This window comes from Carassius carassius, chromosome 40 (assembly GCF_963082965.1).
Source record: "Carassius carassius chromosome 40, fCarCar2.1, whole genome shotgun sequence".
In the NCBI taxonomy this organism is placed as follows: Eukaryota; Metazoa; Chordata; class Actinopteri; order Cypriniformes; family Cyprinidae; genus Carassius; species Carassius carassius.
This window is the reverse complement of record NC_081794.1, coordinates 17,618,235-17,635,317: the sequence shown is the minus strand read 5'-3', so window position 1 is coordinate 17,635,317 and position 17,083 is coordinate 17,618,235. Positions and strand designations below refer to the sequence as shown.

Here is a 17,083-nt window from a genome sequence, read left to right as displayed (position 1 = left end):
TATTTTTATACAGAAGATTCACTGAGGTGGTTGTTTTATTAGGACTGAGTAGTATGATTTCAAAGTGAAAGTGAAGTGACGTGTGGCCAAGTATGGTGACCCATACCCGGAATTTGTGTCCTGCATTTTAGCCATCCAAGTGTACACACACAGTAGTGAACACAAACCCATATTGCTGTGGCACCCGGGGAGCAGCTGGGTGTTCAGTGCCTTGCTTAAGGGTCTCACCTCAGTCGTGGTATTGAGAGTGGACAAGAGCACTGGTTATTCATTCTCCATCCCTCTGCCAGACCTGAGACTCAAAGCTGCAACCTTCAGGGTTACAAGTCTGACTCTCTAACCATTAGGCCATGACTGCTCCACATTACTACTACATTACATTATTACTCATACAGTGAAGAAGAAACAATATGAAGGACTTGCTTTATTAATGCAGTACTGGATTATTTATTCAGTGTATTATGAAAATCATAAAAGGATTAAAAATCTAAATGTGCTGAAAAAGTGCACACCTTTAGGCCATCTAAGATGTAGATGAGTTTGTTTCTTAATCATAACAGATTTGGAGAAATTACATTGTTTGTTCACCAGTGGGTCCTCTGCAGTGAATGGGTGCCGTCAGAATGAGAGTTAAATACAGGTTATATGAACATCACAATAATCCACACCATTTATGGGAGGCCGTTTGAGACGAAACCCATTGAAACACTTGCGATACACATGGAAAACTTGCGATACACATTGAAACACTTGACATACATGTGAAACACTTGCGCTTACATGTTAAACACTTGCACATACAGTACATGTTAAACACTGTATATCTGTGCATATATATGAAAGACATGCGGTTACATAGAAACTCTTTGCAAAAACCATGCTTCTGTTTGCAAATGAACTAAACTTCCGGTTGCAATGAAACGACTTCTGGACACACTGAAAATTTTTATGCTCTCTCACACGCGAGAATGTTCAAAAGTGCAGTCAATGCAAAGAGTTTCTATGTAACCACATGTCTTTCATATATATGCACAGATTTATATTGATAGATATATAGTGTTTCCCATGTACGCACAAGTGTTTCACATGTATGCGCAAGTGATTCACACATACGTGCACGTGTTTCACATGTATGCGCAAGTGTCTCACATGTACGAGCAAGTGTTTTACATGCATGCACAAGTGTTTCACATGTATGTGCAAGTGTTTCAATTTGTATCACAGGTTTTCAATGTGTATTGCAAGAGTTTCAATGGGTTTCATCTCAAACGGCCTCCCAAACACCACTAGTCCACTGGTCCTCTAGTCCCTCAATTGACATTATGACAAGAGGGTTGGGGCCAAGAGCCATGGGAACAGAAACGCGACACCCACAAAACTGTGCTCTACTCCCCACTCTTGGTGAGCCGATCATGGCGGCCGTGGCGTACCTGGGGGTATGGAAAGACAGACGAGGCAAGAGAAAAGGAGAAGGTACCCACACAAACTGCCACTCGGTCCTCTACCAGCTGGGTAAACTCTTCCGGGGTGCCTGGTGGCGACACTGGATAGCCCTCAGTGGACGGCATGACTCCTCCGGATTCAGGCAGCCGGCAGGAGTCCCCTGTTCCCTGCTCCTCCCCACCATGGCAGAATGGCAGCAGGCTCTGGGCTTGGGCGAATGGTGACGACTCCTCCACTCCCTCACTGATGGCAGCCGTCCCTCCACATCCCAGGTGGGCAGCAGCGAGGCCCACCGCCTTGAGTGTCCATGGCGGAAAACTGCCCTGCCAAGCTCGATGGCACCACAGATTCACCACAGTGGCAAGAGGTCTCCTGCAGCGTGTCCCTCCTTCCTCCCGTGTTTCGGCACCAATGTAACACAGTTCGTAGTCACAGGAAAAAGGAGACGGGAACCGGTGAACATTTCAATAAAACTTTAATAATAAAATAAACACAAAAAAGCGTGACAGCCCCTCGCAGACGACTCCCGTGCACAAACATAACCAAAAGACAAAAATAAAATCCAGGCCTGGTCCTCTCTCGTCCAACACTGTTGACACTCCTCCTTTTGAAACATTTCTCCAAATCTTTTCCAATGAAGAAACAAACTGATGATGATTAAATTTTAAAATTTTAAAATTTTTAGGTGAACGGTTCCTTCAGCATATTTCTTTTTACAGTGTATTTCTCTCTCCGCAGGTTGTGAATTATATGCATTCTGCGGCGCTCTGTTTGGTATCTGCTCAATGATCACACTCACGATTATTGCAGTAGATCGATACTTTGTGATCACTCGTCCTTTGGCCTCTATTGGAGTTATGTCACGCAAACGAGCCCTGTTAATACTCTCTGCTGCTTGGGTGTACTCTATGGGCTGGAGCCTGCCTCCATTCTTTGGATGGAGTAAGTGCTTTCAATTACTCAATCACTTAAAGAAAGGCATTTAATTGTGAAATACAAGATTATATAATGTATATATGCTTCATTTGTTAGAAAGGAAATTGTACCTCCTCATTTTTAGAAGCAGCAGCATGTAATTGCATTTTTTATATTCTCAGGTGCGTATGTCCCTGAAGGTCTGCTGACATCCTGTTCATGGGATTACATGACTTTCAGTCCTTCTGTACGAGCCTACACAATGCTGCTCTTTACTTTTGTTTTCTTCATCCCACTTTTTGTCATCATGTATTGCTACTTCTTTATCTTCAGGGCCATCCGAGATACCAACAGGTACATGCTTTTACCATGCTTATGAGCACATTTGACCATGTTTCTGGGCTGGAAAGAGGAAAAATACTGTTTTTCAGTAAAAAAAAAAAATTAAAAGAGGAGTGTAATTTATCAATAAGAGTTGATTTAGATTAGCACTATATTTTAGTGATACAAATACCTCAGCTTTGTAAACTGGTTATGCTGTCTCTTCTTGTGTATACTGTATCTATCTGTTTGTTTACACATCTGTACGATGGGAATAACAGAGCTGTGGGAAAAATCAATGGAGAAGGAGGACCCAGAGATTCTATCAAGAAGATGCATCGAATGAAAAATGAATGGAAGATGGCAAAGATAGCACTCATAGTGATCCTTTTGTATGTCATCTCCTGGTCTCCGTACTCCTGTGTGGCTCTTACTGCTTTTGCTGGGTGAGAATCAGTATGTCTTGCACCCACTAACCAGTGCTTTTATTACGTCCTTCTTGATGATGTAAGCTAAGTAGTGTTGACTTCAGCTTATTTTTTGTTTTTTTTATTTATTGCTTTTTTATTATTTATAGTTACCTGTGGCGACTAAAACAGCTAAATATTTGACGAATAAAGTCATACTTCACGTGTCACTGTAATTATGCCTACACACACTATTCACTGTTAGTGCAAGAATAAAAAAGTTTTAAACTTGTTATTTTTTCAGACAGTGCAAAAACTGTCTAGAATCTCGCAAATATGTCAAATTAAAAAGAGCAGAGATAGCTTTAAATAAAAAATGATCCATTTCTCAATCATTATGAGGTATAGTATGTTTCGTGTGAGAAGCAGATATTTTTCAAGTTAGTTATAAGTAGCTAGGGAGCTAGCGATTAAACTTTCTTTTTTGATAACTGTGGCACTAAATTAATATAATATAATATGGATACTTCAAATAAATTGCTGACAAAAACGTTTTGTATACTTTCAAATATAACATATATGTAAAGACGTGATTTGTTCCATCACTGTTTTCTTCCATCCACCCTCACCGAGAAAAATATGTCACAGACTGTGAATAAAAATTCACTGAGCTGTTTTCATCAGATTCCCTTTGACAGGTTAATGATTACATACGCCACGTACCTGCTGCTTCATTTCCAAAGGACTCAATGGTTTAACTCATTTACCGCCTCTTCATAATCTAATATGTCTGTGTGGAGCTGTGAGGCGATGTCTTGCTGGTTAAATAAAAGTAAAGCATTATAATGATGTGTAATGTTATGTCCTCTCACTCCTTCCACAGCTACGCTGACATGCTCACACCCTACATGAACTCTGTGCCTGCTGTGATTGCCAAAGCATCTGCCATCCATAACCCAATCATCTATGCCATCACTCACCCCAAATACAGGTGTGACGATGCTCATCATAAACCTTTCTACCAACAGTTGTCTATTCTGTTGCATTTAATGAGAATGATAAATAGTCATGCCTATTTTTTGACAAATTATTACAATTATATGAATTATACTGTGACCTCATAGCGAACAAGAGCAAGAAATAACTGATATGTAATTTATAGAAAAATCCTGAATTCACACTAGTGTTTACAAGTTTAAGGTGGAATTTATAATTGTTTTTGAAAGACATCTCTTATGCACAACAAAGCTATTACAGTAAAAATAGTAATATTATTACAATTTAAAACAACTGTTTTCTATTCTTTTTTTTAAATCTAACTCATTCCTTCTATGACAAAGCTGAATTTTTAACCCTCCAGTGTTTAGGGTCACGTGATCCTAATATGCTGATTTGGTGCTTATTTCTTGTTAATAATTTTGTAAAAAGTGCTGCATTTTATAGATTTTTTTTTTGATAAATAGAACATTAATGAAGAGAGCATTAATGTGAAAAAGAAAGATTTTGTAACATTAAATGTCTTTCTTGACACATTTGATCAATTTAATACATCCTTGCTGGATAAAAGTGTTAATTTCTTTTTTTTTTTTTAAACAATCTTACAGACCCCAAACTGTGTATTTATTTATTTATTTATTTATTTATTTGTATCTTACTGTAAGAAATTTCTATCTATAAAATCAAATCCTGGCAATATTTTACATTGCTCACTAAAATTGAAATACCCTGGCTGCATATTGAAGCAATGAAGCACAGCCAACTCAATAACCAGCAGCTCCAGTTTATTACACACCCTAGTTTCCAATACCAAGAGACCTGTCCAGTGAAATGAAACATTGTTCCATGAACATGCAGGCTGCGTGCTTCAAGGCCAGGTAAACCCAAAACGATCAGCGGTTTTGTGTACAGAGTGCAAGCACAAGTACCTATAGATGACAGAGGTAGATTCTGACCTTTAAAAGTCAGATTTACTTCAGATTGATCTGCTCTGGATGCATTAGGCCATGTGCTGCTCATAACAGATCTGAAGATTAATGCCTCATGATGAAGCACCTAAATGATGAGGCCATCATTTACCCATTCTTATCACCTGGAAATAATGGGAGCCTTGGGAAGGATTGATTTGAGCTGTCAAGTTTGGTTTTGACATAGGACACTATGAGTTCAAAATTCCCTTGCCCCTTAAAAATGGAAGGCTATTTTAAACAAAAGTGGTATTAATATTTCATTGAAAGTTATGGAAAGCTGATATGAACTGCAGTATGCAGTTTCCTCTCTCAGTGTTCCTGTCCTTCTTTCACATATCACTTTTCTTTCAGGTCTGCCATTGCAAAGTATATACCATGTCTGGGAGTCCTGCTGTGTGTGCCTCATAGAGACCGGTTCAGCAGCAGTAGCTTTATGTCCACACGACGCTCTACTTTGACAAGCCAGTCCTCAGAGACCAGCAACATGCACCGTGCCGGAAAGACACGCTTGTCCTCTGTGTCTGACAGTGAGTCGGTAAGAAAACACCTTAAGGCCAGCTTAAACGTAAACTCTACATGTTTGTGAACCCAAATTCTGTCTGAAAAATATAACAAGTGTCAGAAATTGTTAGGGAGTGATAATAGTCCCGTGAAATTGATTTTTGAGTTTTGAAATTTAATCAAATGGCCAATCTGTAACTTAATAGACCAAGAACAGAATATTATGCAATATATCAAATGTTAGGTAATAGATAACTAACAGAGGAATTCAGTGTAGACACCATTCTAATAACTGTGGCATTTTGTTCACTTTCTGTAGCATTTTCGCTTTTGTTGTTGTTGTTGTTGATGATTTCTCTCCCTGTGATTAATGATGTGATGAAAGTACTGTGCACATTGGATTAGCTGCATGAGGACATCTCCACGAGAATTTGATTATAACAGACAATAACACTTTTGTATAGGGGCCAATTCTCACTATTAACTAGTTACTCATTAGCATGCCTATTATTAACAAACTGGCTGTTTATTAGTGCTTACATAGTCTGCATGACCATATTCTACATCCCTAATCCTAATACTCAATACTTAAATTTAACAATTACCTTACTAACTATTAATAAGCAGCAAATTAAGAGTTTATTGATGCTAAAGTCATCGTTAATGGTATGTTAATAGCAAGAATTGGACCTAAAAATAAGTATGACCACCTCAGTAATGCATGTAAAGTACATTTTAAGGGTTCAAATAGTTCATCTAAAAATTAAAATTCTGTCATCATTTCTGTCATCAGGTGTATACAGATTTGGAAAAAGATAACGATGAGTATATGATAGGCGTGCACGATAAATATCGGCTGATAATTAATGCGCATCTCGTCAGTAAATTCCAGAGCTGGTGTTTAACTGACAAGCTGCGCAAATCAATGGTGATGATGAACGTGGATTTGCGCAGCTTGTCAATTAACAACGGCTCTGTGTAGTAACAGCTGGGAAATTATGCACCTGATGGAATTTACCGCTGATTAGAGAACCGGCTTAACTGCCGAGATGTGCATTAATTATTGGCCGATATTTATCGTACACCCATAGTATGATGGCAAAATTAAACATTTTAGGTGAAAAGTGGCCAAGCATTCTCGTTTGCATTTGTGTAAAGTATGTTTCTGTCCTTCCTCATCCAAAAGGTAACAGCAACCTCACAATTATTCTTTTTGTGTGTGTGTGTTGTTTATGGACAGGGCTGGACAGATACAGAGGCAGATCTCACCAGCGTGAGTTCACGCTCTGCTAGTCGTCAGGTCTCATCTGATATCCGTAAAGATTTGTCAGACTTCAAGCACACCAGCTCTCTGAGGCTGAATGTCAAGAGCAGAGACTCGGGTATCTTCGACAGAACCTCGGCCCAGAGTCTAGCTGAGCCAATCTTGAACCGGACCTGTACATACATCAGCGTAAGTGAGAGTCTTCAAGAAGTGTTATATCTAATTTCATTAATCAAAAGCTTCCCAGCTCACTCAGTGCACCTTGATATATGCAATTAGGAAGACCACATTCATTTCAGACAGGAAACGACTCCATCAGATTTAAAATTCATTTGGAAATTTAATTCCATCCTTCATATCTTGAAGACAGTTTCCATCATCATAGTTCTGTGACAAATGACAAGAGTGTGCATGGTTATATGTGCTAATGATGTTCTTTCTGTGATTTCTTTTGACTGCACATTAATGAATTTTGAGGGAGATTTGGGCTTCACCATTTTTTCTTAGATGAAACGGAGCTATCACTTTTCTGAGATCTACACCACAGCTCTTTTTCAATTTAGCCCGGTACTGGTATTGCTGAATAATGATAGATTTTCAGTTTCACTTAAATGATACATCACAAGTGAAACTTAACATTATCAAAAGTTATTATCGAAAATTGTATTACAATTTTCTGACAGAGAGTCATGCACTGCTTATTCAATGGCATCACTACTGATTCTTCAGCACAGAGCAGTATACGACCAGAAACATTCAGTGCAACTGGTGTGCTCTATATCCCAAACGAATGTCTTATGAACCGATTTCTTCAGTGAATCATATATACAGTGCAACCAGTGTACTCTGATTCCAGAGTGAATGACTTTTATGAACTGGTTCCTTTTAGTAAATCAAACACATATAGCAATACCAATATAGTCAGATTCCCAAATGAATGACTCTCATGAGACATTTTTAATGAATCAAACACATGCAGCGCAGCCAGTATGATCTGTTTTACACAACGAATGACTCTTGTGAGCCAGTTATTTTTAGTGAATCAAACACATAAAGTGCAGCCAGCATAATTGGATTCCTAACTCTTATGAGCTGGTAATTTTTAATGATAAGGACAACCAGTGCAGTCCTGCATTATTTATTATTGAATAAAAATAAATAAAAAATTTTTTACCATGTTTAAAAAATATTTTTACTATGTAATTTTTATATTTTGATTATTAAATTGAATTTATGTAACTTCTATAAAGAGGAATAATTTTTTATTAATTTTTTTTTTTTTTTTTTATTTTTTATTCTCAGCTTTATCAGAACAGACTAGTGACCCATTTTTTTTGGGACCCACCATTGAGGACCACTGATCTGCTTCACTGGAGCAATCATACAACATAAAGAGAAATAGTTAGACAATCACACTATCATGTTAATGAACTGAGACAAATCCAACTTTTAAGCATATCATTTACCAGTCAAAAGGATATATAATGTCACATTGTTTCTAGTTTCCAGTCACAAAAACGTTTTTTTTTTTTTTTTTTTTACAAGTTTTATAAGAATAAATGTCAAATCACATTGATTTGGCTCCCAAAGGCTCCTTTTGTTAATATAATGTTAATCAGGTCATGAGCCAGTAGAGCAAGGGAAAGATGTAGATATAGTGTGGGTCAGTGCGCGGGCGTTTCTTTAAAGAGCAGACTCGAATGAGGGTCCATTACATTGAGATTAAGCCTGCCTTAATTCTCCTGCTCTAATCTGCTGGTTTTAGAGAAATAATCCCCATAAACAGAAGCTCATCCCATGTCATCAAGATGAACGGCATTAGTGCATCCACTGGGTGGCACCTTTTGCTTTGCCCTTCCGCCTCAGTTTTTGTTGGTCACAGCCCATTTTAAACACTAGATGACTGGCAGTGAGCTAACTTAATCAGTGATTAAAGATCTGAACTTTAGGAATGTGAAAAAACTTAATCATAAAATCTATCTCTTTCAGACGGTGGGCGACAAAGATGAGATCTCCATGGCTGAGGTCAGCCTGTCCAGTTGTCTCTCGTCCTCTGTAAGTGCTCTTTTTTGGACTGAATTAGTTTTTTAATTATGTTTGAGTTACAGTTATTAACATATGATGTCAGTCACTTCATATGCATAAACAGGAGATCTCTGTAGTTATTAACATGCAAGTGTCTGTTGTCTGGAAGTGGATTTAAGACAAGGTCTGTGCATCACAAAACCATTATGTAACTATGTGATTATGTAACTAAGAGAAGGAATTGAATGACATTTTTTCAAGAAAGATTAAATATAGGAGGAGAAATAATAATAATGCAACAGTCTTCGATATTCCTGGAGCAGATTTCTCAGAGGACGCTGAAAAAAACTGTATTTAATTTGTTCTGTAATCTTTTTTTTGAGGTTGTTTAAGAGAAAACACTGATGTGTTTGATTAATATGGGACTGAAATTCCATTTGTGAAACACAATTTTACTAAACTCTTCAGGGAACACTAGTCTCCTCCAAACAGATTCAATGGTGGTATACGTTCCTATTTATTAATCTTTTGTGTTATGAAGGAGTTGTTTGGTTAAGCATACATAATAAGCATGCAAGATATCAATTAGTCACATTCTGAAGAAGAAAACAACTATAGCTTGATCATCAGAGAGAAGAGATGCACAAAAACCAGACTTTATATAAAACCAACCCACAAGGTCAAATTAGGCATCCAATTGTCTTGTGTTGAGAGGCAGTAGTGTTAATCAGAGAGGCCAAGCTACACTGTAGCGACTGGAACCCAATGCTAGAAGCGATGACGGGAAGCAAACCTGTCGGTGAATGTAAACACAAACTCTAGTCCAGAAAGTTCTCAGCAGATCAAGCTGAAAAACATTCCTGTATTGCTGAGCATCAACATGACTGTGGCAAGATTTGGGTGCCAGTGCACTGTGGGAGTTTTCATTGATTCCAAAAAGCAAGTCTAATACCTGCTTATGCACTCCCAGCCTGATCTCATGAAGTATACATATTAATAAAACACACACATTTGTTTCTGTGAATTGTGGGGACTGCTTTTACTTTTATACTGACCAAACAATATTTTCTATATCCTAACCCTAAACCTAGCCTGGTCATACCAAACTTCGCTTTGCTTCATAGACAGAGTCTGGAAGGGCATAATTGACAAGCGTTTACTTTCTCTTGGGGGGGGGGGGGGTTGTCTGAAGTTTAAAATCATAAACCAGTCACATAACATTTGGCTATGACGTGTACTATGCTCAGCCGCCTCACACTTCCACTGTAAACACAGGTATGCTGCAAAAACAAAATCATCGAGCGAGTTTCGACAATCACAATTATCGCCTCGCTGGACTTCTGCCTCCCCAGTTTCTCGTTGACGATCGGTAACAGTTGATAAATTAAACTTTTCCCAAAACCTGTTAGGAGTAGGGCCACAACTACTCCCGACAGGGTGATGGATCCCTCCATTCAAAACCAGAAACAAACACTCTTCTTGTTCGGCTTCAGTTGGCAAATGCTGGGAATATTCTCCACAACAGAGCGATTAGCATCCCGTGTCTCCATGTCCGCTGTTGTTTTCGATTTCCCTAAACTAAACTACAATCTTAACCTCGGCGCTTACGCTTAGTTTAGCATCTATGTCACAGCTCTTAGCTCCCGCCCTCTGTTCGTTGATTGGCCGGCTGGTTTGGAGCCGTAGGAAAACTGGGAGATGGTTTGCTATCTCAGACTGTGTACAGTACAGAAGCGAACTGAAATTGAGCAGAAGTACGAAGTCTGACATAGTCAGGCTACCCTAAACCTACCCCTTACAGAAAACCTGTTTGGATTGTTACACTTTCAGATAAAGTTCATTTATTATCTTTAACAATAATTTTCCCTTCACAATGTCAAACATTTCAGGTTTTACTATCCTTGTGGGGACAATTGGTCCTCACGATGTAGCATAAACAGGTATACACACACATATTTATTCAGCATGGATGCATATAATTTACCAAAAGTGACAGATGTAATGTTACATGATTCTACAGTTTTATCAGTTTCCACATTTTCAGCTTATTGACTATCCTTTCTCTGTCACATTAAGGCAAATATAGTCTCAGAGAACGTGGATGAGAAAAGACTGTTGGCCCGGATCCCTTCTATCATTGTGACGTCAGAATCCAGTCCTGCCCTCCTCTCAGAGGGGCGCAGCGGTGGCCCATCCACACAGCTCCCAGGTGCTCCGGTGGAGGCAGCCTCTGTCACTGCGGAAACTTGTGGGATTGACTGAATACTTGCTGCACTACTACTTATTTATACTTCAGGACACCATCTTAACAGACTCTTGGTCATCGGACTTATCCCTTCCTCCTTTTTGTCTCCTTTACACAGGGCTCAAAAATGAACCTGCATGCAGTTACAGCTGACACCTCAAATTTGGCTGTGTTGTATTTGTTGTACTTTTGCCTGTTTTGAGGTGAAAAATGGGCAACCACAGGCTACGGGGTAAACAGGGTCTTTTTATTTTTGAAAGAGGATCCCCTTTAAGGCTTCTTTCAGTGGTGTGGAGATAATCATCTCCTCTCAGGGAAGAATATGACAGTTCTGTGGGAAAAGCAGCGATCAGTGTCTCAGTTATGGATTGACACTGCTCAGAATATGTATTTAGATACATCCATCTCTGCTTCATCCATAAAAAAGTTGTGCTGCAGGCCATAGGAATAAACAGTTCCCTGCGTCTGCAGAAGATCAAAAATAACACAATGTGACGAGAACTTTCAAACCCCTATTTTTTACATAGCCTGAAATTTAATTCAATGAAGGGTAGAGTCTTGTCTACAGGTGTAATCACTCTAAGACAGAAACATGGATATTTTAATGTTTCTATAAAGGTAATGTGTGTAATTGTTTATGTATATACTGTATGTAAAACTATTTTAATTATAATGGCTGATATAGATAAATGTTTGATGCTTTCTAATGCTACTTCATTAAAATATATTAAAAACAAAACAATAAAACTAAAATCAGTCATTCAGAATTATTAAAGTGAATTTAGGCATCATAACATTATAATGTACTGTCTAAAAATATATATTAATTTTCAGATTTGATAAAGATTACAATTATCAATACTTTTAACAAATTGACTTTACCTTTGCTGTTATCTAGGGCTTACTTAATCTAAATGTAAAAACAGGAAAAATCTTAAATTTTATACTACTCTAATTTTTTAAGTTAAACACTTCAGCTTTGAGTTTTAGGTATTCCCAACAACATCATAATAAAAACAAGCACTTTGATAACCAATTATTCTTACATTTGTAGATTTTTTTCCCAGCACTATATGGCCAATGCATATATTTGTATATATATTATTGAATGTTAATGAGAAAGTGCGCTCAACAAATGATCTGGACTGTATGATTTCTCATGTTTTTGTGCTGTGCCATGTTTCACTATTCACATGTGAATATTCATAGTTGTGATTGTCTGCATGCTTTCTTATTAATATAAAAAAGGCTACTTTGATAGAAATATTTTATTTGAAATGAACCTCACTTTCCATGCAGTCTACAGTAACCCATATTATTGTGAAAAATTGTCTTTTAAATTCTGGTCTCAGAGCACGTGGCTTAAATGAACTGTACCTTTCAGATGCAGATTTGCCTTTCTGCTGGATTTCAGAGATGCTTTAGTGGGATTAATATGCCAGCATCTGGGAAAAACGCTTTTAACAAGATTAGTTTTGGGAAAGTGCTCAGCCAAAACACTCCATTGCTTTTAAAGGCTGCTGTTTTGTCAAAGTTACATAGGCTACACAATCTCAGATAATGGTCTTTGAAGCAGTTCAAATGCACTGTCACTCTCTCTATCTCTCCTGAGAGATACGGTTACCTTTTAATTTTGATGGTAAGTGTTTTTCATAGACGAGTTTATGATTTGACAAGTTTGGTTTGCATATTTACTGATGTTGCCAGAATGTTCACCTGATAAGCAACTCTTCATTTAGCGGTGACACGTTTAGCAGTGAACACATTCTGTATATCCAGTCACTCACAGTTATCATGTAGGTCAATAGTGTGTCTGCTGACTTGCGTGTGATTTGTTTTCTGGATGCCGTCGGGTGACATAATCAAGTGTTATAAATGATAAGTTATCTTATCAGCTAAAGCCACCAGGTCATACATATTATCTGTGATAACATTGTCACGTCTTCACTGCCCTTCCCTTTCCTGTTTTATTGACTCAATTCTGATGTTGACCCCTTATTATATTAATAGTTGCATTGTAAAATTTTAATTGATTTACTGTTTACCAATGCACCTGCAAATGGCAGATTAATTTAACATTAACCAATGCACAACTACCTAGTGTAATTACATTATATATGTATTAGTTATATATTTAGACAATGGATTCCACTCACTTAAATGTAGGGGGCTCCAAAGTCACAAAAATACACAAAACTGCTTACAGTTGCTTTAAATAATGGATATTTAGTTGGTTTTCCACTTATAATTGTCCTAGAAAAACCTGTGGCTTCATGATTCTTGCATATTAATTCAAACCATTTGTGAAGAGTATGTATGATGCTTAAGACACTCAGCAGCTTCCACAGTGCAAACCACAGCAATCAATTCATACAGTCCTCACCTCAGCAGCTTCTCTAACATGGAAAGGGACTGAAAACATGTAGGCTTGTGAATGTTTCTTAGTCAAGTGGTCCAGATTAGATGGTAACGTGTGACTGTTAGGCTGCTGATGGTGCTGATGGCTGCTATCTGGCAATTTGCACTTCAGGACTGAAGCCTTTTGTAAATATTCATCCATTTCATCATCAAAAAAAAAAAAAAAAAAGAAAGTAAAAAAGCTATTTCCCCCTCATAAACTACTTCCCAATGGTCTGGAAAAGCCTTGAGCAGCCTATAACTATGTATGTAAGCAGTTGGTGGAAAGTGGCTCTGCATTTATATAAGATTCACTCTGACTCTTACAATGAGCTCTGAACAAGGTCACAGGCCCCTGGAGATAGGATTAAAGAGTCAACAACTCTATTCCACTGACTTTTTCATTCTTTTTTTCCAATTTATAATAGAGTATATCCTGGACTCTCTGACCTAAATTAGAGATGATCTGAGTATCTCTGCTGACCTTATGTCGGGGCTGCTGCAAAACCATATTTTATAGTCCTACTTTGGTATTTTGTATTTATATTTCTTTACATATTGTTTCTCCTAATCAGTAATTTTTGTGTGGTGCTACTGAGTTTTCATCACAGCTGTTCTTCATGCACATTTTGGATGGCCGAAAGCATACAAATCTTAATCCATCTCGCAATGTGTGTGTGAGATTTTACTTTAATTTATTGGATGATGAGTGATTTATAATGTTAATAAACATAAAATTCTAAGTATTATGAGTTATACTTGCATGTAAAACCTATATTTATGCTTTTTGGTTTCGGAAATTTGAAAATATGTCAAATGTGCAATCTAATTCAAAATACATGATTTTATGTACTGTTGATGTTCTACATTAAAGAACATGACACGTCCTTTCATGACAATCCATTCAGTACATTGGCTACTTGGCAATCGAATTTTCAGATTGATGAAACTGACTGAGTAAATCTTACACTTCTTTCATTTCTGTAGAATTGTTGTGTATAAATGGTCAGGAGAGGAACCATCTGTGCAGGTGTTAGATGATGATAATCCTTGGATATGGTAAGCACTGTGATAAATATGCTGAGAATAAACTTTAAGGGTTTTTTTTTTTTACCAATTTCCACACTGTAAAACCCGACAAGTAACTTAACTCAATCCGTTTGAGTAAACAGATAGCCTTGATTTAAACCATGTATGTTTTAAAACTTTGCATTTAAGTAATTAAGTGATTAACTAAGTGCTGATTGAGCATTAGTGATGAATAGCTGCTGTTAACAAACAGAATCACTGAAGAAAAGAGAAACACAAGAACTACTACAACTGACTTCAGACACAGTCTTAGATGAAATCAACTGAAATAAAATACATGAAATCTCTCAAGATCTGATTAAACAACCCCACAAACAGCATCACCAGCTCGACTTATTAATAACCAGACTGACTTTATTTCTGTCAGACATCTACAGAAGATCTTATTGAGAATTAACTAAGGTTTAGATATTGATTTATTGTTTCATTTGAAGTAACCATGTTAGAGATCAGTGTTTGCTTTAGTTGGGCTCTTGACCCTTGACTTCTGTCTTAGTCTTTTCTCTGGCTGTTATAACCATGTGTTTCTAAAACACATTTGTTGTAACTCAAAAGCCCAGAAGAAATATCATCAGGTGTTAACCTGTACCTAGGTGTAGGTTGTAATACTTTATATATGTGATGATAATCATCAATTATTGAACTGTACGGCGACTAATCTCTAATGCAATATGTGTTGTGTTAGTTGGAGTGATTATAGTAAAAATTATTTTAAGAGCCAGTGTTTTTTTGATCATTAGTTAATATAAAAAGGACTTTCCAAACATTTTGAACATACATTTTTCTTCTATGGCAGGACTTGGTCAAACACAGACATCAATTATCAGAGTATAAACCTCAACAATGGTGACGAAAAAAAAAAAACATGCTGCAATGCAAGCTGGGTACTATTGTTGTACAAAACTCATCCATGGCTCCCAGCATGCTATGCAGCATTTTTTTTATGGTCAAGATTGTTGAGGTTCATTGCTGATTATTGATGTCTGTGTGTGACTAATTGACACCATAGAAGACCAAACTGTTTGGAATGTCCTTTATATTAACGGATTATCACAGAACCACTGGCTCTTAGAATTACTTTTACTATAATCAGTCCAAATAAATAGACAACTATTTCATCAGAGATTAGATTCTGTACAGTTCAATAATTGATGATTATCATCATCACATATATAAAGTATAACAACCTACACCTAGATACAGGTTAACACCTGATGATATTTCTTCTGGGCTTTTGAGTTACAACAAATGTGTTTTAGAAACACATGGTTATAACAGCCAGAGAAAAGACTAAGACAGAAGTCAAGGGTCAAGAGCCCAACTAAAGCAAACACTGATCTCTAACATGGTTACTTCAAATGAAACAATAAATCAATATCTAAACCTTAGTTAATTCTCAATAAGATCTTCTGTAGATGTCTGACAGAAATAAAGTCAGTCTGGTTATTAATAAGTGGAGCTGGTGATGCTGTTTGTGGGGTTGTTTAATCAGATCTTGAGAGATTTCATGTATTTTATTTCAGTTGATTTCATCTAAGACTGTGTCTGAAGTCAGTTGTAGTAGTTCTTGTGTTTCTCTTTTCTTCAGTGATTCTGTTTGTTAACAGCAGCTGGTTTTAGTGAGGCTGTGTCTGTAGTTCCTTTCTCTCTTTTCTTCAGTAATTCTGTTTGTTAACAGCAGGTGTTCATCACTAATGCTCAATTATCACTCAATTAATCACTTAATTATTTAATTGCAATGTATATCTTCTTTCAGTGAACTCACAACTAGTACTCACAACTATTAGTTTTTAAACTTAAATGGTTTAAGGCAATCAGTTGCCTCAAACCTAATTTGTCAGGTTTTTAAGGATATCGGTTTACTCAAACGGTTTGAGTTGTTACTTGTGTTTTTTACAGTAAAAAAAAACAAAGCAAAACAAAAAAAGCTTTAAAATAGCACATACGTTTAGAACCAGACAAGACATGATACTCGTTAATATTCAACAGTTTTGTCTTTTCACCTTAGTACTTTAAATGCCTCTGTTACTTCAGTAGTATTTAGTGAAAGACGCATCAATAATATCTGCAGTAATATGTCGATTGTTCATAAAAATGGAATGGAAAATGTTAATGGAGGAGTTGTCACACTCACAAGTGTGAATTTGAATAATGACACAGTAGGCTAAAGTAAATAAATAAAATACAAATCTACCATGTCAGTGGATGAATACAGAGAGGAAAGTTCATTTATGGCTGAGGGTGAGCTTTACTTTTTTCTTAGAGCTGCATTGTTTGTAATAATAGCTATTGTGTGTGTGTCATTATGTAACATGATGAAGCTTTCTAGAATGCTTTCTATACTCGTCACTCTAGAGAATAAGATTCAGTCAGAGTGACCTGGCTAAATAATACCTGCGATCCTTCATAGAAACACATGAATGGAAAGAATGACAAGTGGATGTCCTGTCATCCTGTGCCATTCATGTATTGACAGCATCAGTTGTCTTCACTGGTAGTACTGTATTTG

General features: G+C 37.0%; 1 protein-coding gene across 1 annotated transcript in view; it reads left to right on the top strand.

Moving 5' to 3' along the window:
• opn4b (opsin 4b) overlaps nucleotides 1-11,975 on the top strand; it is a 29,667-nt gene extending 17,692 nt beyond the window's left edge. The window contains exons 4-11 of the mRNA XM_059532302.1: nucleotides 2,182-2,385; nucleotides 2,541-2,712; nucleotides 2,961-3,125; nucleotides 3,970-4,077; nucleotides 5,405-5,588; nucleotides 6,795-7,007; nucleotides 8,808-8,873; nucleotides 10,920-11,975. Coding sequence (XP_059388285.1) covers nucleotides 2,182-2,385; nucleotides 2,541-2,712; nucleotides 2,961-3,125; nucleotides 3,970-4,077; nucleotides 5,405-5,588; nucleotides 6,795-7,007; nucleotides 8,808-8,873; nucleotides 10,920-11,105 — 1,298 coding nt within the window. The 3' untranslated portion in view covers nucleotides 11,106-11,975. The remainder of the gene's footprint in view (nucleotides 1-2,181; nucleotides 2,386-2,540; nucleotides 2,713-2,960; nucleotides 3,126-3,969; nucleotides 4,078-5,404; nucleotides 5,589-6,794; nucleotides 7,008-8,807; nucleotides 8,874-10,919) is intronic.
• The last annotated feature ends 5,108 nt before the right edge of the window (nucleotides 11,976-17,083 follow it).